At 51.2% G+C, this 27264-nt stretch overlaps 1 protein-coding gene across 2 annotated transcripts in view; it reads left to right on the forward strand.

The window, feature by feature from the left end:
• Nucleotides 1-27264, forward strand: part of RPS6KA2 (ribosomal protein S6 kinase A2) — a 296626-nt gene that overhangs the window by 262717 nt on the left and 6645 nt on the right. For both annotated transcript variants that reach the window (XM_061207550.1, XM_061207549.1), the window contains exons 12-19: nt 2023-2125; nt 9004-9134; nt 9979-10104; nt 19166-19255; nt 21013-21171; nt 22668-22829; nt 25383-25459; nt 26688-26805. In XM_061207550.1, coding sequence (XP_061063533.1) covers nt 2023-2125; nt 9004-9134; nt 9979-10104; nt 19166-19255; nt 21013-21171; nt 22668-22829; nt 25383-25459; nt 26688-26805 — 966 coding nt within the window. The remainder of the gene's footprint in view (nt 1-2022; nt 2126-9003; nt 9135-9978; nt 10105-19165; nt 19256-21012; nt 21172-22667; nt 22830-25382; nt 25460-26687; nt 26806-27264) is intronic.

The following is a 27264-nucleotide window of genomic DNA, read 5'->3' on the forward strand; positions in this document are numbered from 1 at the left end:
AAAAGTAAAAAAATAAATAAAAATTTTAAAAAACACCATTATGTTAGGTTCAGGTGTACAACATAATGATTTGATCTTTGCATTGTGAAGTGATCACCGCAATAAGTCTAGTTAAAATCTGTCACCACACAGTTGTAAGAGATTTTTTTCCTGTGATGAGAACTTCCGGGATCTACTCTCTTAGCAGCTTTCAGATACGCAGCGCGGTCTTACGAACTGCAGCCACCAGGCTGTCCCGTACATCCCCAGGACTTATTTATTTTATAACCGAAAATTTGCACATTTCTATCCTCTTCATTTCATTGGGTCCCTTTCAGCCGCTCCAACCCCCCTCCCCAAACTCTCCCAAGCCCCACCCCACCTCTGGCAGCCACACGTGTGTTTTTATAATGGAAGTCTCTCCTGTAAACAAATTCCCCCTCATCAGAGAAGTAGGAGTCCTGCTGCGGTGGAGATTCCTCTCTCCCTCCCCCTTCTCTGGGAAGTAGCAGGAGGACCCGTGAAGGCAGAGGGAGAGGATGTGATTTTTACTGGATCAGGACAAATGTTTAACAACCCAGCTCAAATATCGCTGGTGGGAGGGGAGAGTCGAGCCCCGCAGGCCAGGCTGGGCAGCATTTTAATCGGGGTGCCGAGCTCGCCCCTGCTCATTAGATTTCCCCTGACAAGTGCATGCATCAGGGAAGTGCATTCCCACCCTACGGGTGTGTCCGCTTGGAAGGCATCCTCTTTCTATCTGGAAAGGGCTTATAGAGTAACTCAATTCCTAATGAAATCTGTTCACCCAGGGCGGGAAATGACCGAATAATGCTCGGCTGAATTAACTCGTTTTCTCCTCCGATGGCTCCCAAGTGCACTGCCCCCCCAGCTCCACATGTGCACCTGCAGCCGCGGCTGCTCTGAGCCCCGGGAGGGAGCCCAGCAGCCACCGGTCAGTGCAGCTGTTTGACGGCGCCTTCTGGAAGGGTGTGCTCTGGGCGGGGTCTCCCCTGGGACAGGAAGAGTCTGGAGACCCAGGCCGTCCTCGCGTCTGCCCCTTCGTCACCCTTGACCCTGGAGGGGGTCTTACCTAATCTTAGCCTATTTCCTCGTCTGGAAACTCGGGTGACACAATCTGCTTTACTGTGTTGTTGAAAGATTGAGAGCGGATCTCCACAAGTCACTGCGTCCATTTCCAGACTCCTCCGACCGGGGGGTCCTGAGTCCGGACGTGGTGAAACAGGGGCTCGAGAGGTGCCTGAGCCTGGTGTTTCCAGCCGGGAAACAGCCCTGATCATTCCTGGATCGGGACTCCTTCCAGCAGCAGGAGTCCTTGCTGGGCCTGAGAGGCTTGGAACGATGTGCGTGAGGGCGTGGCCTCTGCATCCCACCAAAGGCAGCGCCACATGTGGCCAGTTCTCTGGCTGGTGCTGCGTCGGGCCGTTAAAGTGCGCAAAAATGTGTAAATAAACCGAAAAGCCTGACGCAGCCCCTCAACTTGAGCAGAGGGTTCTGGACACCCAAATCTGGTGGCAGCTGGAGTAGGTGCCCCAGGGAGGTGCACAGACATTGGGGTGTGGGTGAGGAAGGACCTGGATGGGGTCTGTGTCCCCGCAGAGCAGGGTCCCAGGTGCTGGCTCCGAGGTCGCCGGGGCGGGGCGGGGGGGAACTCGCCAAGGAGCAGGGCTCTTCCTGCTGTTATCTGGGGGTGGGGCAGGGCGTAGCTGTCCTGTCCGATTTTACTTGAAGAAGAAGATTCTACTGCCCAAAAAAGGTTGAAAACCATTGCCCTAAAATCAAGAATATTTAGATGTCCCCAAACCCTTTTCCCTCGAACAATGGCTTTTATGTCTCTTTATAAACTATGTAACTATATTCTATGTCGTATACAATAGATATCATATTTTATATGTGTTACTAAACGTGTCAGAGCTCTGGGAGGGGCCGCCGTGTGCTGGCACCTGATCGGCAGGTGGCTCAGATGGGTTTCCCGCCCGCCTTCTCCCTGCTGGCCCTCAGCGCCCTGTCTTGCTGTCCACGCAGAAGCTGTACAGGAAGGAGATCAAGCCGCCCTTCAAGCCGGCGGTGGGCAGGCCGGAGGACACCTTCCACTTCGACCCTGAGTTCACGGCGAGGACGCCCACAGGTGTGTGCAGGCAGGGAGAGGGGGGCGGGCCTGTGTGTCTTTCCCATGGCGGGTCCTCCAACCTGGCCAGGTAGGGACAGGCATCCAGGAGCCAGAGAGCGCCATGTTCAAGGGCACTTCCATGGGATACAGTCCTCAGTTCTGTTTGATGTTCTTGTTCCTTTGCTTGTAGCAAAGGCTCGCGTGATGGAGCCACTCATCAGTTAACCCCCAGGTAACACCCAGCTGGGAGATTTCCCAGGTGTTCTGTATCCTCCGCCCGCCTCATGCTGCCTCTTGGCCTAAGTTGCCAATCCAGTGACCACCTGTCAGAGGGACACACCCGGGCAAGCTCGAGAAAAGAACCTCAAGACAATGAAAATCTCTCGTTTAATTAGGGAGGTTTTATGGGAAGAGAGAGCCTGTCGGTTAAGTCTGTTATTGTGTGGATTATTGCTCTTACTCATACAAAAAAACAAACACCTGTTTGAAAAGTTGCATCAGCTACTGTATCTCGGCACAGCAGATGGACTTGGGTATTTAGCCTCTATGATATGTCTTAAATTACTCCTAAGGTCTACCAAATTCACTCAGAACTGGTCAGCTCCCTTTAAAATTTGTCATTTTGTGATATGAATAAATTAATATTAACCTTTTTTAGATATGGTAATTGTCCTAGTCTACCCAGGCGGCCATAACAAAATACCACAGACTGGACGGCTTCAACTAGAGAAATGTATCTTGGCTTCCTGTGAGAGCTCTCTTCTGGGCTTGCAGACGGCCTCCTTCTCTCTGTGTCTTCACATGGCCTCACTTTGTGCTCGAGAAGAAGGAGAGAGAAGTCCCTGGTGTCCCTTCCTCTTCTTATAAAGACATCAGTCTTGCTGAATCAGAGTCCCACCCTTATCACCGCATTTAACCTTAACTACCCTCCGCAAGACTCCTTCTCCAAATACAGCCACATTGGGCTTCAACATGTGAATTTTGTGGGGCACAGATCGGTTCATCCCAGTGAAGGTATGGTGATTTTGTCTAAAAAACAAATTAACAAGCCCCTTCTGGAGATATGGGTGGGAAAAGTTCAGCCAGTTGGTAGCTCTTGGGGCTGTGTGATGTGCCCATGGGGGGTTCCCATGCTTTTCTCACTGTTATTGCATCTAAAATTTTCTGTGATTAAAAAAGGATCATGAAACAAATAGATGGTCAGATACAAAATATCAAGTAGATAAAGTTGCAACAGAGAATCCACTGGGCTCCCTCTGGTTTAAGCCGTTGGTGAGAGCCCGTGTCCTGCACGCCGGGGTCAGGCACATCAAGGGTGTGAGCTCTGTGCAAACACAGAGGGTTGGGGGCATCCATGGGGTCGCTGGTGGTCTCAGGACAGCTCCTGACCCACACAGCAGGGGCTCCAGGACCGAGAAAGAAGCAAATTCTGGGGGCTATCAATGAGGGAGTCGGGATGCAGACGCTCACTCATTTCTTTCGGGTCCTCCTGCAGCCCCCAGATAAAACTAAGACTGTCCTCAGGGACAGAGCTAGAGTGATGCCTGCTGTCACAGTCTGGGGTAATCGCTGCTGCGAGATGTACCGTGGCTGCCGAGGAGGTGGAGGAGATCTAGGTCTGTCCTCTCTAGTAGAGACGGTCCAATGTTTCTCCAGTTCTCAACAGCCTCAGAAAGTTCTTGGGTGTTGGGGTCAGTCCTTCCTGTTGACAAAATTGACCCAATTCACAGAATCAGATTACTTTTTAGCTTCAGAGTTTGGAAAGATGGGGCAGGATTGGGGATTCCATCCTGGGTGTGCCCGCAGCTCACCTGAGCAGGTTGCTTTCTTTCTCCTCCTGTGGTTTACCTGAATGTAAAGGAACACAGAAACGATTAACCCTGACAAAGGACAGTGCCTGTGATGACCACCACCCACATGACCTCCCGGTCCTTAATGAAATGCGCACTGTTTCACCGAGGGTTTCCGTCATTCGGAACTCTGTGCTTAAAATACTGAAATAAAGACCATGTTTGTGCTGCCTGGCAAGAACATGCTCATACAGTCAACTCGAAATTATTCACCTTTACATGCTTTTTGTGTTATGCGTGAAGAATTTAAACTCCGACCTAGTCGGCCTGTGTGATTAGCAGGCTTTTTTTAACACCTCATAAACCTTTTGTGCACAGAGAATTCAAATTTATTTTATTATTAGCCGAAGGAAAACGTCGTTGGACAATACATTTTAATGATGTCCAGAAATGGCTTTTTTACTCCTTACTATTTGGATTTCTCCAATCAATTGTACTTAAAGTCAACTTATTGCAGGACACAGTTTGCCTTTGAGGAGGTAGTAATTGAAGTGCCGAGACACAGAAAAATCATTCTCTCTATATTTATATATTTATAAGAGAGTAGAATTTTCTAAGCACATGAGCTGAGCGCCCGGCTCTTAAAGGGCGGCAGAGGTGATGTGATTCTGAAACAGCGGATAATCCACATCCTGCTTTAGACTCGGATGCTGCACTGTCGGAATTTTTTGTAGTGGCCTTAAAGTCTTTCTTTTTTAACTTAAACTGATGCTAAAGCTGGTGGATATTCCCTGAAGACACACCAGCTGCCCATCAGAGCCTGCTGACTGATGGGAGATGCCACTCTAAAGATTTAAAAACCCAGAAACGTATTGCACAAGTCAGAAATCACTCCTAGGATCAACGAAGGTTGACTGTACTCAGCTTTAAATTTCCTTTCATCCAACTCACATCTTTGCTCTTCTTTTAGTACTGAGCTAAAAATCGGCGTTCCCTAGCCAGTTATAAAGCGTGTTAAATGCCGTTGATACCACCTACCATGTGGTCACCATCTAGCTACACGGACCCAGCGTTGGCTGTGACAGCCTCTCGTGAAGTACGTGTGAACCTCAGCTGATCTCTTGGTCTGAGCAGGGAGAGGCAGCCCGGGCACAGAAGGCATGGCCCTGGGCTTCATGCCTCCTTGGTGGTTGAAAGCCCTTGCTTATTTGATCTACAGACTTTCCATTCACTAGGGAAGGTGTATCAGTTCAAGTTCACCGGACGGTACCTCCCCACCACGCGCACACTCCCAGGTGCTGTAACTGAGCCTCCATCCACTCGGCCCTCAACCTGTGCACAGCTCACACTAGTTCCTGGGACGGGCTCCAGTTCTTCCATCTAAAACCCGCGCCTCAGGGCTTGACGGTGGCTGAATCGATGCTGTATCCCTGTGCTTGGTGCAGACCTAGGGCAGGACACGGTAGCCTGGGGGATTTTTAAGAGCAGGCAGACCTCAAAGCCAGAGTTCTCTGCAGGGCAAAGAAAGGCAAAGCGCGAAGCCAGCCTGGGAGCAAAGCCCAGCATCTTCAGAGCACACTTGCTGCCTCTGCTGTCCTGCGGTGCATAATTTCCAAATTCTAAAAACGACTCAGCCGAGCCTCGTGCTTTTTAATTAAGCTTCTCTAGCCTAGCAGCTTATTTCCAAACACAGTCAGCTCTGATCTCATTAACTCCGGGGTGACACTGGAGCGCTTTGCGAGGTAACAGGTACGGGGCTGAGACCCGAGTCCTCTCCCTCGTGGTCCAAGATGCTGAAGGTGCGGTGGGCCAGGCACGTGAAGCCCCCTGTCACCCGGCAAGGTCTCCCTGGAAGAGCCGTGTGGGCCACCGGGTCGGCCGCTCATCTGCAGGGAGAGATCCCATGTCACGCAGCTCGTGGTGTAGCTCCCGGGTGTGGAAGGAGCGCCCCAATCGCCTTTCCCTCAAAATAAAATGCTCAGGAATAAAACCCACATTTTCTGCATCAGCTCACCCCTCCAAGCCCCCCACCACCTGCTCTACCATGAAAGCTTTAGTGTATTGTTTCCACGTCAAAGTAAAGTATCAAGACCAAGTAAAAAGGTAAAAAGTAGAAAAGCAAACACCCACTCCTGTGGCCTTTCCAGTCCCACTCGCCAGAGCTTTCTATATAATATGGATTTAAATCTTACATATGTACATTGTAAGAAAAATTCAAATCCACATTATATACTTTATGTAGTATTATAGATTTATATATATATAATGCCTAAGTGATAGAATTTATGTTATCATATTGTTATATATTGCTTATGAGTTTATTGTAATGTGTTTTAGTACATATATAGCTGATTTCACTTTGTTATACAGCAGAAACTAACACACCATTGTAAAGCAATTACACTCCAATAAAGATGTTAAAAAACAAGTTTAAAAAAATTTTTTTAAAAATTTTCCTACAGTGTGTACGTTCTACAGCTTGTTTTCTCTTTTTTGACTTGACAGACTATTGTGTCAGTTCGCACAGCCATGTCTCATCCTGGGTATCGTAGTCTTACTAGTGTGACCTGCAACAACACTAGTGTGACTAGTGCGACCTGCACCCATGAACGTTGTTGGTCTTGCGCATGGTTTCCTCAGTGGTGAATATTCAGGTTGTCTCCAGTTTTTTTTTGTTTGTTTGTTTGTTTTGCTATTACAAATATTGCTAAGACAAACATTTTCTTTTTTCTCTTTTTTTAAAGTTTTTAAAGATCACATTTTGTTTTTAAATTTTATTGACGTATAGTTGATTTACAATGTTGTGTTAATTTCTGCTGTACAGCAAAGTTACTCAGCTATACATATGTATGTATTCTTTTTCATGTTCTTTTCCATTATGGTTTATCACAGGATATTGAATAGAGTTCCCCGTGCTCTACAGTAGGACCTTGTTGTTTATCCATTCTACGTATTATAGTTTGCATCTGCTAACCCCAGACTCCCAGTAATTCTGTTCCCCACCCCTCCTTCCCCTTGGCAAACGTAAGTCTGTTCTCTATGTCTGTGAGTCTGTTTCTGTTTCGTAGATAAGGTCATTTGTGTCGTATTTTAGATGCCACATACAGGTGACGTCATATGGTATTTGTCTTTCTCCTTCTTACTTCGCTTAGTATGATCATCTCTAGGTCCACCATGTAGCTGCAAATGGCATTATTTTATTCTTTTTAAAGGCTGAGTAATATGCCATCGTATCAGTATATATCTACACCAAGACAAACATTTTCTACATTTATTTCTAAGCACTTTTGAAAGTAATTCTGTCGGATAAATTCATAGAAGTCGAGTTGCTCTTCAAAAGACAGGTGTATTTTATACTTTGGTAGATAACTCCACTTCTACCTTGCAAAGATTATGCCAGCTTAGGCTCCCACCTACCACCGCAATGTCCAGCCCCAGCCAAACCTACATGCAACTGGTTACTTTACATTTTGCTAATTTGTTAGGCAAAGTGTTACCCCGGTTAAATGTGTACGTGCCCCCATTAGAGGGACTGACCACCTTCTCAGGTAGGAGAGCAGTCGGTATCTGAGTCCTGCCCCCATTTTTCTTCTGGGCTTGTTCCTTTTTTCTCATTGATCTCTGGGAGCTCTTTGCATGGTAGAGAGTTTGGTCCCTTGTCTGTTGTACATGATGCAAATATTTTCTCTCCACCAATCTTTTATCCTTTTGTTTTCCTTAATGATAAACTTGAACTGGGACCCATCTCGACAGCGGTCAAGCCTTCAAACAAATCGACAGAGCTTAGAGGGGTCACGGTTGAAGGGCTCCCTGAGGGTCCCTGGGAGCAGAGTACCCTGCGTGCTGCCCTCGAGCTCCTCAGGCCTGGGGCAGGGGGGACAGAAGAGGCACCAATGCCCGGGCCTGCGTCCCTGTGCCCGGTTCCTGCTGACCTGAGAAACTCAGAGGGTGGCCTCCTCTGCCCTGGCCCAGGAGTGACAGCCCACCCCGAGGTTGCTGGTGGCTCTGGGCTCGGTCTGGAGTGTGCAGGGCAGAGGGTTGCCGCTGAGAATGAATATCTAGTAAGTGATGATCAGTGATTACCCTCACGTTTTTGTTCTGGGTATTTTTGCCGTGTATCAAACCACTGGCACCACCCAGAATAAAGTGTGGTTTCATATGGTTCAGCCTGTCTAATCTCCGTTTCACCTCGTTCTCCAACACACACACTCACCACACACACACCTCACACCTGACACACACAGCTGACACACGCACACATCACACAGATGCACATGTGCACACACGCACACACACCTGGCACACACCAAACACGTGCGCACACACCTGACACACCGAACACACGTGCACAACCTGACACACACATACACCTCACACCTGACACACACACCAAACACGTGTGCATGCACCTGACACACACACGTGCACAACCTGACACACATACACACACCTCACACCTGACACACACACACCAAACACGTGTGCATGCACCTGACACACACACGTGCACAACCTGACACACACATACACACACCTCACACCTGACACACACACACACCAAACACGTGTGCATGCACCTGACACACACACCGAACACACACATGTGCACAACCTGACACACACACCTCACACCTGACACACACACCAAACACACACGTGCACACACACCGAACACACACGTGCACAACCTGGCACACACACCTGACACACACCACACACACATGCACACCTCACACACATCTGACACACATGCGCACACATGAACACCACACAGATGCACATGTGCACACATACATGCACACACACCACGCACACATGCACACACCTAACACATGCACACCTCACACACACCTGACACACACACATGCACATACGCACACCTCACACCTGACCCACACACACATGCACACACCACAGAGATGCACATGTGCGCACACACATGCACACACACACCTCACACCTGACACACACCGAACACACACACGTGCACAACCTGACACATGCACACACACACCTGACACACACCACACACACACGCACACATCACACACCCACAGGGTTACCTCCCCACGTCGTGGCTGTTGACTCTCTGGTTGTTACCTGCAGACTCACCTGGCGTCCCCCCCAGCGCCAACGCTCATCATCTGTTTAGAGGATTCAGTTTTGTGGCCTCCAGCCTGGCCCAGGAGCCCTCGCAGCAAGACCTGCACAAAGCCACAGTTCACCCCATCGTGCAGGTAATCAGCCCCCCGTCGTGCAGGGGGTCCCGTAGAGCCCGACTCCGCTCGCCCCCAGCAGGTCGGGGCGAGGAGGTGGCCGCACTGAGGGGACCCGTGGCCTGAGAGCCGTCTCAGCCGAGTTGGGGTTCACTTCCTTCACGAGCCCCTGCCCCCACCTCCCCGGGGTCATCGAGACGGTGATCTGAGCCGTGCTTCACGTTCGTCCTCAAGACAGAGTCCTGAGAAGGATGTCATCGTGGTGTGTCTGTGGCAGGAGCCCCGGCAGGGGTCACGCTTGGGGGTCTCTGCTGTGCAGAGTCGAGCCAGCACCGCAAGAGAGTGGCTGGGTTTGTGGGCACCAGTTCCCATCACGAAATGTAGTCTTTGGGGGGGTCAGTGAAGGTGCTATTTTTATGAGGAGTTTTACACCGTATAAATATGAGCAGAGGTAGAGAATCTCAGAAGGGATCATGTCGGGTGAGGATGGCGAGGGGGCGTCGGGGGGTCAGATTCCCAATCAGATGTCAGCATCCGGACCGCTCCGGACACCAGCGTCAGAGCTGCACCCGGTCTCAGGGACGTCTGACCTCTCACCTCTCTCGGACCTTTGTGGGAAGCAGGCAGGTCAGCCGACACAGGGTGCTGGGCGTCTGAGAACAGGGTCCTGACCCGACAGATGGGGAAGCTAGGTTGAGATCTGGAACCACTGCCAGCTAGCTCCGTGACTGTGGTCCGAGGACGCCACCACCTCCTGGCCTCCGTGTCCCCACGTGCAAGGGCTGAAGCCTCCTTTGCACCGCGTTCGGTGCCCTTGCACGAGAGGCCTCTGATCGCGCTCTCTGCCCGCCCGCTCTCTCTGCAGCAGTTACACGGGAACAACACCCGCTTCACCGATGGCTATGAGGTCAAGGAGGACATCGGGGTGGGCGCCTACTCCGTATGCAAGCGCTGTGTGCACATGGCCACAGACGCCGAGTATGCCGTGAAGGTAAGAGCGGGGCACGCGGCGGCCGCATCTGCAGCTGCCCGGGCCCCAGGCCCCGGCGGGCACACCCAGCCTCACAGACACTCTCCCTCGGCCTCTTCTAAGCTCTGATGCGGGGCCGTTCCATTGGCTTTGATATTAGGCCACCCGTTGAAAAACTATTTTGCAAATCATGAATATGTTCTGCTCCAGCCAACGTGTAGGTACTGACCACCTTTAGTAACTTTCTACATAAAACATGCTGGAACAAAAGCTCTGGGCACTCAGCATTTTGGAAAATGTAGAGTTGGGGGCCAGGCAGAGCATTTGGGGAAGGAGGGGAAGAAGGAGGGAGGGAGGGAAGGAGGAAAGGAGAAGGGAAAGGAAGCTACAGTCACCAAAACTTAAATCAAAGAAATAAATAGAAGCAAATATTTTGTAATATTTGCAAAACCTTAAGGAGAGAGCTGGTAGTTTTACCCTGAATCATCAAGAACAGAAAACAGTAGTAACAGGGAACTTCTCTGATGGTCCAGTGGGTAAGACTCTGCGCTCCCAATGCAGGGGGCCGGGGTTTGATCCCTGGTCGCGGAACTAGATCCCACATGCATGCCGCAACGAAGAAGCCCGCATGCCAAAACTAAAAGATCCCGCATGGCGCAACTAAGACCCAGTGCAGCCTAAATAAATAAATAAATACATAAAAAAGAATAACAACTACAGCCCAGTTTGGCACTCTCTCCATCCTGCCTTTGGCTTCTGTAATCGTTGCTAAATTAAATATTTGATCTGGAAATCCAAGATACCAGTTTCTTGCGTTTCCTGGTGCGTAAAATGTGGATGAAAGCTGAAGCGTTCTGCTAAAGTCATAATCTAATTTTTGTAAAAAGCATAAATTGTACATTCTCCGTCCAAGGGAGCGAGAGCTGGTCTGTCCACCACTCACCCACTCAGCTGACCTGGAGGCGCTTGAGGACCCAGGTGCGGCCGGTGGTGTCATGGTGACCAGACCATCCTGGCTTATCCCAAACTCATCTGGAGCACATGACACTACCCTGCTCTTCAAAGAACTTTTGGGGACCCATGGAGCCTGTCCAGCAGGCAGCTGTGTAAGAGGAGTCATTCCGTCCGTTGTGATTTTCCTAAGCTCTGAGAAAATTGTTCAAAACAGTGGCGATGAGGCGATGGCCTCGTTCCACCTCACCCACAGCTCCATGGCCGCTCTGTGAAAGCAGATACACCCTCGTGCTCGCTGGGATGTCTGCCCAATGCTTCTGGCCCTGAGGAAATGCTCTGCCCCGTCAAAAACGTCACCAGCCCCAAAAAACGCAGGCCCGTTGGTTTAGTTTGGGTTGGGAATTTGTGGCTTTTTGGCAAGTTTATCTTGAATTCCTCAAACAAAAAAGAATGTTTACATTGGAGGAAGGCTCAGTGTGTGGGTCCTTTGGGTCCATGGTCATCAGCCTGCCCAGTGCCTCGAACACGCTGAGGAACGGGTGACGGAAGGAAACATCGCACGATTTTAAATTCCTGGGAGAGGGGGCTTGAGACTGTAGTGGAGCCACTGGCGTGTGGGTCTGATGTATTTCGGGATTTGGATCGTTGAGGAATTTTATTTTTCCCCACCCTTGGGAGAGTTTGTAGGGGAGCTCGGATGATGCCATTCCCGTATCCAGACGAGCCAATGGTGGAGAGGAGACCCTAGTCCTGCCTCAGACGAGAGAATTTCATTTTTACTTTAAATATATTTCACATACTTCATAAGCGTGCATAGGCATCTTAAAATTCTTTCTGCATGTGTCATTTCTCGCAGAATTTCTTTAGACAGTTTATCAGGTGACCAGCAGCAGTCCTAGAAACAATTGCGGCTTCCATTGAGTGCAGAGAAACCCGTCTAGTGTTTGGCAAGCTCGCTGACCCTGATGCCTTTCTAGAAAACAGCCTGATACTGGGAGGTGTCTGAAGATAAATCCCCAGACAAAGGAAATCGTGTCTTACGTCTCCATATCCAGCTCTCACAAGAAGACACCACCTGAATCAGCTTTGTCAACAAGTGGCTTATAACTCGATCCCCAAAGATCAGACCCCATGATGGGAATTTCTGGGGAATTTCAGCCCCGGCCTCTCTGGCAACAAAGCCAGGAGCTGTGGCTGCAACTGATGGAGAAAGAAAGAGCCAGGCGTCCTGTTTCTGCTTTACAAGCCTTGAAGTTCCCTGGGTGAACTGGGCAGGTGGACGCTACAGGGATTTCCCTCATCCTCTCCGAGACTCTGGTGGGTCATAATTCATTGTCTGGAAGATGCTTGAATTACCCAAGCACAGGAAGAGGCAGCGACTTTCCAGTGAGATGAGTGCCCCGGGACCCAGGGCTGTTTCGGGGAACGTTTTAAGCCGCTCGCTGCGGGTCGGTTCATCCATCCGAGGGCAGAGTTCCTTCAAAGACGGAAGAGCTGGCAGGAGTGCCATGGCAGAGAGCGTTCGGAGTGAGACCGTTCGCTACCCAAACTGCTGTAGCCCACCTCGGGCCGCTCTTCTGTTCCCTTTCCAGCGCGTTCCGGGTACAACGGAACTGAAATGTGTTCGGGCTTTTTGCTACTCTGTATCTTGATGGGCAGCAGTACCCCACTTACTGATGGAGGAACTAAGGAACCGCACGGCTCAGCGTGTTCTCGAATATGACACAGAACCAAGGGTGCCGTTCAGTGACTTGGCTGAGAGTGGATCTCAGCTCCGCAAAAGCCCCGTTGAGATTCAGCCACTAGAGTTTAGCATCACCTCTCTGGGCCACCACAGTTCGCAAACCCAGCTCTGCAGATTCTTGGATGGAAAACGGTGTCTGTTTCATTTCGAGAGACAATCCCGTCGGGGCCTCCATCCAGCTACGGGGAGGGTTCGGGAACTTCCCCCACTGAGTACAGAGCAGCAGGGAGAGAGCAAGTCCCCAGCAGACTGTAGGACTGTGGCCCGAATACACGGGCTTTGCCTGAGGCCGTCGCATCGGGGTGATTTTGCCCCCCGCCCCGGGGACGCTGGCAGTGTCTGGACACCTTCTGATTGTCACACCTGGGGCGGGAGTCGCTCCTGGTACGTGGTGTACAGAGGCCAGGGTGCTGCCCTGCCTCCTGCATAGGACACCCGCCCACACACCCCAGAGACTCACCCAGCCAAAACGTCTGGGTGCTGAGGTTGGGAACCCCAGCCGAAAGCATAGAGTTAAAGGGGTATCTTATGTAGATAAGTTCCAGCAGCTGGTATCCGGAGATGAGGTAGGGTTTTCCCTCTCTGTTGAGCCTCTGCTTACTGTTTTGGCAGCAGGAAGGTAATGGACCAAGAGCACAGCGGCTCCCACCCTCTGTGCAGGGGCAGGAATCCAAGTGCGGTCCTTCTGAGGGGACGGCAGTGCCAGCCCTTAACGGTCAGCCTCCGAACTCAAGAGTACGGGATACAGCGGGTCTCACATTCTTGGAAATATCATTGTGTTTTGCTTTAAGTCTATGTCTGTCTTATAAGCACCTAATTTTGCACAATAATTATTCTGTCATCATATTAACTGCATTTAAGTTCAACTTAACCGATATACTTAAACCAACCTACCCCAGTATATTCCCAGGCAACAAGATTGCTGGTTTTGCATTTGCTCTCAGCTGTATATTTATGCGCAGGTCCTAAATTAGTGAGACCAATTCTAGCTACCACTTAACAAAACCTTTAGGGCAGTGCCTACACGGAATAGCGACTCAGTAAGTGTGGGTTCACTCAGAGCCTGGGTCCCTAGGCTTGGTCCCTCCCTTCTGCTGTGGCAAAACACCACCAGGCTGCCCGGGATCCTCCACCGGGAGAATCTGGCCTCAGAGGACAGGATGCTGACGCCCTCCTCCACCTGCTGGGGGTGTCCTCCCAGCGCACCTGCCTTGGGCTAGGATGGCTGAATGAGAGAAACCGTGACGTTCTCTCAGACACATCCCAGTGAACAGATGTGCCCTGCTTTCTAAGATCTCGGAGCTATTTCCACGGGACCAAATAGCTCAGGAGCCTGATGTGAAACTCAAGTCCACCTTTGTCTTCATAGCCAGCCCCAGAGGCTAGTGGTAGGAGGTGAAAGTGTATAGGACTTTGAAATAAGCATGACATGATGCTGCATAGATGCCAAGGCATTAATGCACCTGTCATTTAAAATAAGACTGAAATGGAATCAATGTTGAACTGCAGAAAGTAACTGTGGTAGAGTAGGATTCAAAGGGGAGAGGTGTATTTGGAAGGAAAAGATAGTTAATATTCTTATTTCATGAAAGGTTCTGTACTCACTTTACAAAAATTGCACAAGGTTTCATTTTTATTTCGGTTTTAGGTCTTTGTGGCTTGACACGATCAGGTGCGTATTCTAGACACTGCCACTTGCACAAAGCCCCCTCTCCAGTGGTGTCCGTCTCGCTCAGATGGAGCCCAGATCCTTGCAGTGGCCAGCAGGGCCCCAGAGCCCCGTTCCTGGAGCTCCTCAGGCCCCTCCTCTGTCCCCAGCTCACTCCCACAAGGGCGATACACTCTTCCCTGAGCCCAGAAGTTTCCTCCCCAGCCTGGGGGCTGATCTCTCTGACCACGATGTGGTCCTCCCCGTCCTCCTTGCCTTCAGTACCTTCTTTAGGGCTTTTGTGACCCCTGACATGCTTCGCAGCTCATTTCCTGTCTCCACACCCCCGTTATGGTGCTTGGTGGTGTCGAGGACCAATGTTATTTAAGAGAGAAAAATATCGGGAGTTCCCTGGTGGTCCAGTGGTTAGGACTCCGCGCTTTCACTGCCGGGACCTGGGTTCAGTGCCTGCTCGAGGAACTAAGATCCCACAAGCTGAGTGGTGCAGCCAAAGAAAAAAAGAAAAGCGAGAGAAATATCAATCAGGAGCTTTTCTTCAAATTGGAAATCACCTCATCCCTTTCTTTGGCTTTTTCATTGTCCGAGTGGGCAGTACGACTGCTCCATAGAACACTTCTTGCCTGTAGAACGCATTTCATTCTGCAGGGACTCCCTGTTCAGTGACCAGTTCCTTTCATTCGTTTTTACAAATTTTTCATTAACGCTTTTTCCGAGGCAGACGCAGTGCTAGGTTCCAGGCAAAAACAAACCTGTTCTCAGGGAACTCACAATCCAGCCATGTAGGGATTTTACTGATCACAGAACCAGAAGCCATAGCAAAAAGGGGAATGTCACTGAAGAATCAGAAACTAAGGGAGCTTTTGTGTCTCTGTAGCCTTTCCTGTTGGCCTGTTTCATCTTCCAACATACAGACACACGCTCCTTTTCATTCAAAGCTCCACTTGCACGTTTTCCCCCTTCTTTGTCTGAGAGGCTCACTCAGGGATGGATGGATGTCACCGGCCATGGCCACGTTTTCCTGGAGGGAAGCACAGCTGCGTGTCCTTTCAGGAGCAGATTTTTGTGTTATTAAAGTAGCAATAGAATCAGGTAAAAATAAAGCGAGATCCTTGAAATTGTACAAGAGTCTGTGTCATGCAGTTCTTAATTCTAGTGAAGTGTGGCTGATACACTCAAGGCTGAAGCTGGGCTGGCTTTCTCCAGAAGGAGCCCCAATTTGTATTCACAGCAGACCATTGACAATTACATCGCGTTTTCTGGGCTCATTTTCCTACTGTGTATGTAATTTGTCAACCAGAAAAAGCAATGGAATTGACAGATGCCTGACGTGAATAGAGCTTATTTTTAGAAGGAAAACTGATTGGCATGGAAATTTTAATTTTTTCCGGCAAGAAAACTTGGAGTCCTTTCTCTGTGTCATTTGTTTAAAGTAATTGAACAGGAGAGGGTATCTGTTGAATTTTACAAGGGGTTCCGTGCTCTACTCCTCTCCTGTCAAGTGTATCGATCCTCTCGACACGTCAGCAGAAACGCCCGCCTCCAGAGGGTGTTCGGCCAGCCTGTGAGCTCAGGCCCCCTCTCGAAGCCCCACGCCATTCAGTGTCCAGGAGGGGAGCCTGTGCTGGAGAGAGATGGGGAAGAGGAAGATGGGGAAACGCAGAGACCAAAAGGGAGAGGGGAGAGCGTGTGGATGGCAGTGAAGTCTGGACCAATCCTGCCCCCGCCTTCAGCCACCAGGAATAAGGATGTACCAATACCCACCTGCACGCTTCACCTGCTGAGGAGAATCACGTGGTCTGCCATCCTTTGTTGGGGCCAGACTTGCTTCACGGACTATGGAAATATACAGCTTGTCAAACAGCAGCCCCGTGAGAGTCTGGTTTGCTAGCCCCGTTGGGTGCTGACCTGTGGGTGGCCTCCTGCTGCAGGCGAGGACAGATCCACCGTTCGTCCCTGCTTGTGGTCCGTCAGCATCATTTGAGCATCGGCACAGAGAGAGGAGGCCTTGCGGGTGAACATGCTTGCTGAGAATGCCTCCCTCGGTTTTGCTGCATAAGCAAGATTATAAAACAATACTGTTCTCAAAATAAGGGACTCGATTAACCTGGGCTCGCTTGAACTAGAAGCCAGTCCCACAACAGCAATCCCAAGAAACGGACCCCACGGAGAAGAAATTCCTTCCTGGATGCGTCTGAACGATGTGCTCAAACCACCGGCCCCCCACCACCCCCCCCCCGCCAGGCTCTGCTGTACTCCACGGACCTGGGCTTTGTGCTCAGGGACCAGTCATCACACCTCACTGCTCTGTGTCTCTTCTTCCTGACCTTTCTCCCAAAAAAATCCCAGAAAAAGATTTGTGGATAAAAGCTGCCAGCCTTTGCTGACAACAATCAGGATAAAAACGCTGGGTCTGAACAGAACTTGCTGCTGTGTGTCGGTCCCACGTTGCCCAGACTATAGGAAAGGTAGCGGCCGGCTGGGCAGGTGCAGGAGCCTGTGCTCTGCTCCACTCCCCGGGGGCCTCCCTTCCAGGCAGGCACCCACCCTCTCCTCCATGCCCGCTAGGGACCCCATCACCCCACCCTGCCTGCCCTCTGGCTTCCAGTCGGTTCTGCCGGGGTGGACACCACAGGAGGGAGGAGGGTAGAGCCTCCAGCCCCTGTGGATGCCCCGTTCGTGCAGCCGCCCCTCTGGTCCCATAACTGCTCCCTCCTCCCCCTGCTCTGGGCCGTCGGCATAGAGAAAAGGCTTCCTCTTTCTTGTTTATCTTGCATCCTATTCTATTGAGATTTATGCTAAAAATACATCTCCTTTATCATGAAATTTTATTTGAAAAAAATGAATCTACCACTAACTTTTTAAAAAACCACTAATGATTTTAACCTTCTCAAATTGCAAAGGGATCGCAGCCCAGGGATTGAATGGCCCGGCAGGCAGCTGGGGCAGAGACGGTCCTAAAACCCTGTTGGTCAACGTGTGATCCAGGCAGCGTAAGGATGTGCCCCGCGGCTGCCTAGGCGTCCACATGTTAAGGCATCCCCTCCACCACCCACTGAATGAGCCTTTAAAAAAATCTCCTCTAGAAGGATGCATTGTGTGTTGGCTTCTGTCAATAACAGAAGTAATCCCAGTGTCCTAGCTAGAACTTTAGTAACAAAAGGAGGAAAGTTGTGTCAAGAAAGGAAGCTGGGACTTCCCTGGTGGCGCAGTGGTTGAGAATCTGCCTGCCAATGCAGGGGGCACGGGTTCGAGCCCTGGTCCGGGAAGATCCCACATGCCGCGGAGCAACTAAGCCCGTGCACCACAGCTACTGAGCCTGCACTCTAGAGCCCGCGTGCCGCAACTACTGAGCTCACGAGCGACAACTACTGAGCCCACGTGCCACAACTACTGAAGCCTGCACGCCTAGAGCCTTTGCTCTGCAACAAGAGAAGCCACCGCCATGAGAAGCCCGCGCACAACAGTGAAGAGTAGCCCCCACTCGCCGCAACTAGAGAAAGCCCGTGCGCAGCAACGAAGACCCAACGCAGCCAAAAATAAACAAAAAGTAAATAAATTTATTAAAAAAAAAAAAAGGAAGCTTGGGTTTTTCCTTGTTGAACAACGTGTGTCATGGGGCTCACGGTCCCGGGCGCCGATGTCGTCAGAGCCTGGCAGTGGGTTTAAAACCGAGACAGAGAAGCACGGGCACCACGACCATCTTCCACTGCAGTGAAGGGGCGGCAGGGGGTCGGGCGGGCAGAGCTCCAACACTGGGTCCTGTGCCACCCGAGCATTCAGTTCATCTAAAGAAGAAAGTGAGTTTCACGCAAGCCTCCGCTTAGAGCCTTGGACGTGATAGAGAGTGAAAGTGCATTTCCCTCACGCTCTAGCACTGAAATGACTGCACGTCCTCCACGCGGCGCATGTTTTGAACTTGGGTGAAACTAAGGCACAAAAACGATCGTCCTCTTCTGAGTGTCGTTTCCCACACACGTGCTGTAGACTTCGCCTGAGTGGGGTCCCCTCCCCAGCCAGCTCCATCCCCGTGAGAAGCAGGCGCAGGGGCCCAGGAAACCAACCCCAGAGGTTTTCGTCACTCTCCACCAACAGGTGACCGACCCCCTGTTTCCAGGTGGGCTTTCATTCATGACACCCTGTGGTTGGAAGCCATCTGTGTTCATGGGGTAAGAGGATTTTATCTGCCATCCTAAGACCTGGGCTCCACGTGCCAGGAGGAGGAGGAGGAGCCAGAAGGAGCAGCCGTACGTGTAAGTCACAGCACAGCCTCAGCACGCACGCCGCCGCGGCGTCTCTTGCTGAGAACCACGCTGGGTCTCACTTTGTTGCCGGCATGTGACCACCAAACAGGGCGAGAGACGCACAGCAGCCAGAGGCCCACTTTGGACGGAGCAGGGGGCACAGGCCGCCAACCCAGAGCCTGCGCTGCGAGTGGTAGCAGAGCACCTGTTGCTTTCAGTGGTGCCCGTGTGAGCTCCCCAAACCCACCCGTCTTCATCCAACCCTGTCATCACTTAAAATCAGTGTCTGGAGGCAGGTGCTCTCTTTTTTTAATGTCAGTCTCCTTTGCTTATTGGGAAAGCAAGGATTGCCATGAATTTCTAGGCAGTTGTGGGTTATCTTGGTTGAGCTTGAGCCGGAGGGGAGGAGGGGCAGAAAGGGTCCCCGACGCAGGCGCCATCTGGAAGCCTCACGTCCACCTCTGTTTGTTTCAGATCATCGATAAGAGCAAAAGGGACCCCTCAGAAGAGATTGAGATCCTCCTGCGGTACGGCCAGCACCCCAACATCATCACCCTCAAAGACGTAAGCGCCTCCGTGCAGCAGTGGTGTCGCTTGCGCTTTGTGTCTCTCCGGCTGGTGCCAGAAGCCACCGTTGATTTGGTGCAAGCTGGCTGCTCGGCTCACCAGCTGCTCCTGGCGCCCAGGAGCTCGGAGCCAGAGGGGGCTGCTGCCCGGACACCTCGGGCTCACCCGGCAGCTGGGTAGCCCAACCTGCCGGGCCGTTGATTCACATCCCATTGATGGCACCCCACTCCTCCCAAATCACATAATGCGCACGTGTGAAAGAGGAGAGAGAGCTGGTGTGGATTCTCATCCAGGTGTGTTTCACCTCACTGTCATGGAGAGCGTGGGGCCCATGAGACAGGCTCCAGATCTGAGACTCCAGATCCGGAGCCCCTCCCAGCTCCCTTCGCTTTCCCGACTGAGCGATCTGTGGCCCTTGTCCCTGAAAGAGGGGAACGGAGCAGGGACCAGTCACACTGGAGCCAGTTGGATGCACCTGGCAGCATCCACAGGGGCCTAGGGCTGGGCCTCTGGGGTCAGGCACGGGAGAGAGCCTTGTCTTCCTCTCCAACTCCAGAGTGATCCCAGCATCGTGAACCCAAAACCTCAAAATACTGGGGCCACCTCAATTTCCTTCGGGCCCCATAAATGCCTGGAGTAAGAGGCCTTCCAAATGCCAATTCAGTTCTGAGGAAAGCGTGAAACAGGCCTTGTGTGAACACAGCTTGAAGTGAAGCCCAGCTGCATTCCTGTGGGTCTCAGTCAGCTCCCCTGCACGAGATCAGTCCCCTTGCTGTTTCCTTTGTCGTGCGTATGCGAAGATCCACAAACAGAAATCAGCGAATTTGAAAACTCCCGAAGAGCTCTGACTGTGTTTCGGATGAGTGACGTCACCCTGGGCACATTCTCGAAAGTAGCGCATTTGATCATAAACTCAGAAGTAAATACAACAAGATCAACTTTACATCGTTTATTGAGCTCCGTGCCAGCCAGATTGTTTTAGTGATTTGTTCTGAAATCATTGACTTGGAAGCTAGAAAGTCACCGTAGTTAGGTGCTTTGCTCCATTTCCCTCTGGTTCTTCTCAGCACTTGGGCGGCCCCTCTGCTGGGCCATCGGCCTGACAGAGACCCAGAGCTTGTTGGTTTGGTTTGTCTTTTAAGTTCAGGAGATTAACGCTAGTATGACTAAAGAATCTACTGCTTTTCTGAAATAAAAGCAGATCAGCCCTCCTACCTCCTCTCCTCCCGGACTCCCAGGGCTTGTCCCCCGCACAGGGCACAGCCGCGTAGAGGGCCCCCAGGGTCAGGCTCCCCACCAACCCCGGACCTGCTGGGTCCGGCCGGCCTGTCAACCTGCTCCTTAAGGTTTGAAAAGCGCAGCCCTGGAGAAAGCTGCCCCCTGGGGCTGGGCCAGCATCCGCGTTGTCAGTGTCTGAACGTCGCTCTCCCGGAGGCGGGGCAGTACCAGGGTTCGCTGCAGCAGAATCCATCCACGCAGCTCTCAGCCCTGCTGACCCATGCCCTGCCCAGCAGCAGATCATTAAAGATGTTTTTTCCCCAAGAAGAGCCTCGTCTGGCATGCCTAGGAAATCCTCCCTCGTTTTCTACAGAAGTCTTGCGTCTGCTCCCAGGGGAACACTGAGACTCCAGGCTCTCTGCACTGACGCGCCCCCTGCCCCTGCCGGGGCGGCCCCTCTTTCCCAGCGGCCAGCGGGCCCGCGAGGGTGCCCGCGAGGTCCCTGAGGCCTGTGTGCTCTCCCGCCCCACCCCCAGGTCTACGACGACGGGAAGTTCGTGTACCTGGTGATGGAGCTGATGCGGGGTGGGGAGCTGCTGGACCGTATCCTGCGTCAGAGGTACTTCTCGGAGCGGGAGGCCAGCGACGTGCTGTGCACCATCACCAAGACCATGGACTACCTCCACTCCCAGGGGGTAAGGCCCCGCCCCCCGGGCAGCCCCACGCCTGGTGGGGGAGGGGAGGACAAAGGAAGAGCAGTACCTGGGGGCGCTGAGAGTCACGGGTTCAGGAGCTGGGAACTCAGGTGTCCTCGTCTTCCTTGTGAATCACAACCGTCCCTCTTGGGTCTAAATGATTTTAGGCACACACGCGGTGTGTCCAGGAGCTAGGTCAAGAAATTAAATTCACTGAGACCAGGTAGAGCAAAAAAGTAGTTTGGGCTTGATAAAGGGAAATTTGGAATGTTCATCAATTGCCCTGTTTAGAATTGAATTCCTCCACCAATGCCAAGGAATATGGTGATAAAATGACAGTGACCGCTGAGGGTTCCAGGCGCTGCTCTAAGCTCTTCGTCTGGGCAGTTCTAGACTCTGGATCACACCCATTTCACAGATGAGGAGACCAGAGCACAGAAGGGTTGAGTATCGCGCCCAAAGCTGCACGCACAGCCGGGTTCTAACCCAGCACCATGCTTCTAGACCCCTTGCCCTCAGCACCGGACCCCCACCTTCTCAGCACCTCCCAGGAAGCAGCAGTGCTTCTTTGGCCAGCCGTGCACGTGTGGCTGTCAGCTTTTAAAATGCAGCCCCGTCTGACCAGGACATTCCTCCAGGGCCGCACGATGGTCATTTCCCAGGACGGTCAGACTGTAGAAGCAGCCCTTCAGATGATGGTTTTGCAGATTGGCTTCTGTTGCACGAGGGGGGCAATAGACCTGGAACCAAAGTCTTTTGTTTCCCGGCCATCGGAGCCCCTGTAGGCCGGCTGCCGGCCGTGGCCCTTTAATTTCCCTTGTCTGTCCTCTCCCTGGGTATTAGCAGGACAATGAGACACGTGGGCCCCAAGCCATATGCAGGCACACCACATGTTCTTACAATCGGCCTCTGTCCCCTTCAGAAGAAACCGCTTTGTGCCCTAAATAGCTGAATAGCCGCTGTGCTTTGAGGTGTCGCCGGCCAGTCCTTGGTGCTCAGAGCGCCCTGAAGCTCACTCCGCACAGATGCAGCTCTCGGATTTCTGTCCACTGGCCATGTGCACATGACAGAGGCTCCTTGTCTGCATCACCCGCTGGGGTGCCCGACACCTGCCCACTGGAACGTGGCATCACACAGCAGATGTTTATCTTTAGAAATCTTCCATCCATGTTACTGAGCTCACCACCAGTGTCTGTCTGTGTGATGGCCCCAGCGAGCCTCCCTGATCTTGAACACATGCTTACTTATTTATTCATCCAAATACTCACTCACCATCCAAGGGGCTTAGGTGGGGTCCTCGATTTTTGAGTGTCAGTGTGAGAGAGAGGGGGGAGGACCTACAGAGATTAGAGCATCCCAGCCGATTGCTTCCTGCCTCAGGACCTGCCCAGAATAAACGACTCCAAATAAACCCTTATCTCCTGAGTGCATCCCCACTTCTCTCTCCTCCTCCATCCTGGGCCCCAGCTTAGGCGTAATTCCTTGTGCCTCTCCAGGTTGTTCATCGGGACCTGAAGCCGAGCAATATTCTGTATATGGACGAGTCTGGAAACCCTGAATCCATCCGAATCTGTGACTTCGGGTTTGCCAAGCAGCTGCGAGCCGAGAATGGGCTGCTGATGACCCCCTGCTACACAGCCAACTTCGTTGCCCCGGAGGTGAGAGGACCACTGAGCCAGCGGGGAGACGGCCCTTTCCTACTTTCAAAGTCACTGCACAGTTTGGTGTATTGGAGTCAGCAGTAATTCTAAAGGGTAGAAATGAGAAGCTTCGGTCTTTTTTTGCTCAAACACAGTTATTTTATCACTTTATTTCCTATTCGTAAAATTTGTAATGGTGAGGTTTGCACGTAGAATTGTTATTGTGCTCTAGACGATTTCGATCAAATCTGCCTGTCTGTTAGGAGTTACGGTGAGAAATAATGCGTCAGTCTCTCCTACAACCAGGAGGGGAGCCAGTGGGTCACCTGGGATCAGAAATCTACCCAAGCTGCACCAGGAGAGAGTGCACGTGCGTGGACTTACTTGGCGCCAGAGTTCTTGCTCCAGATTGTTTTCCAAAGCTCCAGAAGCGAGTCAGGTGCTATGGCATTGAATGTCAGGGTTCCGCTGAGATTTGCGGACGAGAACGCACGTGAATCCTGAGGGACCTTCCTCCCACCCCCTCTTCTCAGGGCATCAGAGACCTCGGCAGCACATCTCGTATGTGCTGTGCCCTTTTCAGGCTCCTGGGGATCATTTCTGGTAGGTCCTGAAGTCACTGATGTGTTTGTGAAGACAAATCCAGTTTCTTGCTTTTTAGAAAAGCAACCAAACCTGAGATGCTGGTGAGAACAGGACTGGCAACGGAAGAGGCTGACATTGCTGATGGGGGCAGGGGGGTTGCGGGGGGGAGGTCAGGAATGAAAACAGACATTAGGTTCTGCGTGGATCCTTCTGGTGGTTGAAGCTGCTCCAGAGTGGCCCTGGTGGTGCAGTGACAGGTACAGAAAGTCCTAAGAGAGAGGCATGCTGGCCCCTAGTGGCCAGTCTGTGAGCTGAGAGCTGACCCAGGTGGGGTCCACAAAGTGACCACGGCCAGTGGTCCACAAGGAAGATGTCCACGTGCCTGCCAGGATACGGATGGATACGCAGCTGGGGCCATCATTAGGCTGTCCAGATGCTACCTGTAGCCCCTTTAAGAACAATCTGGTTCTGTTTGAGCAGTATTGTTGCCTTATTTGATCGCTACTAATGTTAATAGTACTGGTTTTAGCGATTAGAGACTACCTTACGTTGGTATATTGCTTTACCATTTACTGAGCACTTGTACCAGTATTTTTTGCTTTTATCCTCCTATGCCACATGGAGTGGGCAGGGTAGATACTGTTAGCCACAAACACCTCACAGATTCAGAAAAAACCAGACTCCACGTGTTGAAGGGACTTTGAAGATCACTCAGCTAGTGAACATGCGCAAGGGCTTGAACACCGAACGCTTGGTGTGTTCACACGCCTCGGTGACCTACCACGCTGCAGGCACCACGCCTGAGGTACAAAGACCCTGGCCCTAGTGTCTAAGGAAATTGAACACGGCTCTCCTGACTTCACGGTCAATGTCAATCCAATAACCTGCAGTCGCCCGGAGTGCTTGTGCTGCTTTCTTTATTGTTATTCAACTGTAAACGTATCAGAGGATTGCCCTCCCCTGAAGTGTGTAATCCTGGGACGCCTGAAAACTCTCCCGTGTTAACTAGTCCTCAGAAACTCAAACACAGAATTACCAAGTGACCAAGCAACTCCACCTCTGGGTACAAACCCAGAAGAGTTGAAAGCAGAGGCAAGAACAGATATCTGTCCACCCGTGTTCACAGCAGCGAAAAGGTGGAAACAACCCAAGTGTCCATCGATGGATGGACGGTACAGTGGAATATTAGCCTTAAAAAAGAGGGAAATCCTGTCCTACGCCACAACATGGATGAACCTTGAGGACACTGTTGAGTGTGATATGCCAGAAAGAAAAGGACAATTATGTGATTCCTCTTATATGAGGGACCTAGAGTTGGCACATTCATAGAGACAGAAAGTTAAATGGTAGTTCCCAGGGGCTGGGGGGAGGGGAGGGGGAGTTGTTGTTTTCTGGGGACAGAGCTTCAGTTTTGCAAAAGGAAAAGAGTTGTGTGGATGGTTGATGCTGACAGCTGCCCAGCAATATGAATGTACCTAGTATCACTCAACCGTACGTCTAAAAACGGCGAAGATGGGAAATGTTATGCTAAGTGTATTTTACCAGAGTAAAAAAAATTCTTCTGTTTTGTTTTGGTTTTTGTTTTGTTTGATTTTGGTTTTTGCCACACCGCACGGCTTGCAGGATCTCAGTTCCCCGACCAAGGACTGAACCTGGGCCACCGCAGTGAAAGCCCAGAATCCTAACCACTAGGCCACCAGGGAACTCCCAAAATTCTTTTGCCTTAAAAATTAAATGTTTCCTTTTCAGTCTGTCGTGTATCTGGCAAGAGCCAGGGCTCCCTGTGTGCGCGGGTCTTTGGGGAATCCTACTGCACGGAATTAGCGTTGGCTTTGCGGCGATAAACGACAGTCCCACTGAAGTCACCCTGCATCCCCAGCCATCCCCCCCACCCCCGCCGGGGTTATGGACCCATCGCAGCAACATGCTGTGACCTTGAATTTTCCCTGCCAAGTGCTTATCCATCGTCTGCTTTTCCCCTGGCAGGTCCTGAAGCGGCAAGGCTATGACGCAGCTTGTGACATCTGGAGTCTGGGGATCCTGCTGTACACCATGCTGGCGGGGTAACGCAAACCCTCACGTGGGTGTCGGCGCTCAGGGCACCCCTGCCGAGGCTGCTGGCCCTTGTGGGCCTGTCCCTGTGCACGGGTGTGGGCCCACACCTACAGGCCTTGAGTTCAGTCTCCCGAGGCCCCTGCAGGACAACCAGAGAGCAAGGGCAGGAAGTCGTGCCTTGTCGTCAAGTGTGTCTCTGGAATTAGGGAACTGGGGCTCCACAGCTCAGCTCAGCTCATCAACAAAAACCCAAGCCTCTGACCACAGGTCCACGTTCTCGCCTCTGCATCACGCACCCTCTGCAGAGGTCACAGCATCTTTCCTTACAAACATCTTCTCGAGCCAGGAAGCAGCAGCGAAGAGGCAGGCAGCCCAGGCTCAGGGTCGTAGATTCACCCTCACTAGCTCTGCTCCCGGGTGAATCACAAGAGTGACTGAGAATGGCCTGCTTTTTGCGTGGCCTCAGTGAGGTAGTCAATCAGCGACTAGTGTCGCAGTGGAGGGGGAGCCCCGGTGAGCCTGGGGCCGTGCCCTGAGGGATGCAATAACAAAGGAGGCCCTGCAGTTTCTTCCCAGTGCCACACTTTGTGATTCTTCTGGTGCTTACTTTGCCTGTACATAAACTAGGAGTACAAACCCTGCCACTGAAGGAAGTGCGTTAGAATTACATATAATTTCCTTTCTGGGGAGGCTACACTGACCCACCCTGGTTTATGTGAAGGGGTGACAATAAACATCTATCACACACTTACAGTAGGGCAAGAACAGTTTGCATTTTGTGTGTGTTGGTGCGTAGCGCTGCTGTAGATCCCTGCGAGTGTATTATTCTGCCCATTTTGCAATTGAGGTTCAAAAAATTCATTTGTCAGAGAAGCCAGAGTTGGTAATAGATGGACCATGGGTCTCTCAGACTTCAAATCCCAGGCTCCCATCCACTATATGCCACACTGTCACCATGGAAACCGCATCACCGGGCAAACCACTGTACCACACTGTCACCAGGGAAGCCAGAAACGGTCCAGAAAGGCTCATCCTTGGGTCCACAGAACTTTCTTCACTGGCCGAGTAAGGAAAAGAGACACAGCAGTAAGAAATAAATTACACTTTACCATGAATCCTGGATTTGGGGCATGATGGGAAAGAGAAGATTATTCTTTTTACAACAAAGAGGCAAAATGAACTTTATCTTAGATTATAAAATGGAAGCTCATTACCACAAATTCTCTCATCACACAGATTTACCCCTTTTGCAAACGGACCAGATGATACCCCTGAGGATATCTTGGCAAGGATTGGCAGCGGGAAGTACGCCCTTTCCGGGGGGAACTGGGATTCCATATCTGATGCGGCAAAGGTGAGTACATTGCCCAGTGCTCTTACTTCTTAGGTATGGAGATTCTGCAGTAACCATTTTATCTTTGAGGAATACTAGAGGATACTTCTCGTGTAAATAATATAGATATTTTATACTCATAGATGTTTTTAAGACACACAGCTAAAAAAAAGAAATTTTGCAAAAATATTTCATAGCACTTTTCACATTTTCTACAGTCTTGGTGTATTAGGGTTCTCCAGAGATACAGAACCAATAGGATGTGTATGTATAGAGACAGAGACAGAGAGAGACTAAGACAGAGGATGAGAGATTTATTTTTATGGAATTGTGGAGGCAAGTCCAAAATCTATAGGGCAGGCCAGAAGCCTGGAGACTCAGGGAAGAATAGATGTTGCAGCTCTCGTCCAAAGGCCGTCTTCTGGCAGAATTCCCTTTTCCTCGGGGACTTCAGTCTTTTCTCACTTAAGACCTTCAACT

This window comes from Eubalaena glacialis, chromosome 12, assembly GCF_028564815.1.
Source record: "Eubalaena glacialis isolate mEubGla1 chromosome 12, mEubGla1.1.hap2.+ XY, whole genome shotgun sequence".
Lineage (NCBI taxonomy): Eukaryota > Metazoa > Chordata > Mammalia > Artiodactyla > Balaenidae > Eubalaena > Eubalaena glacialis.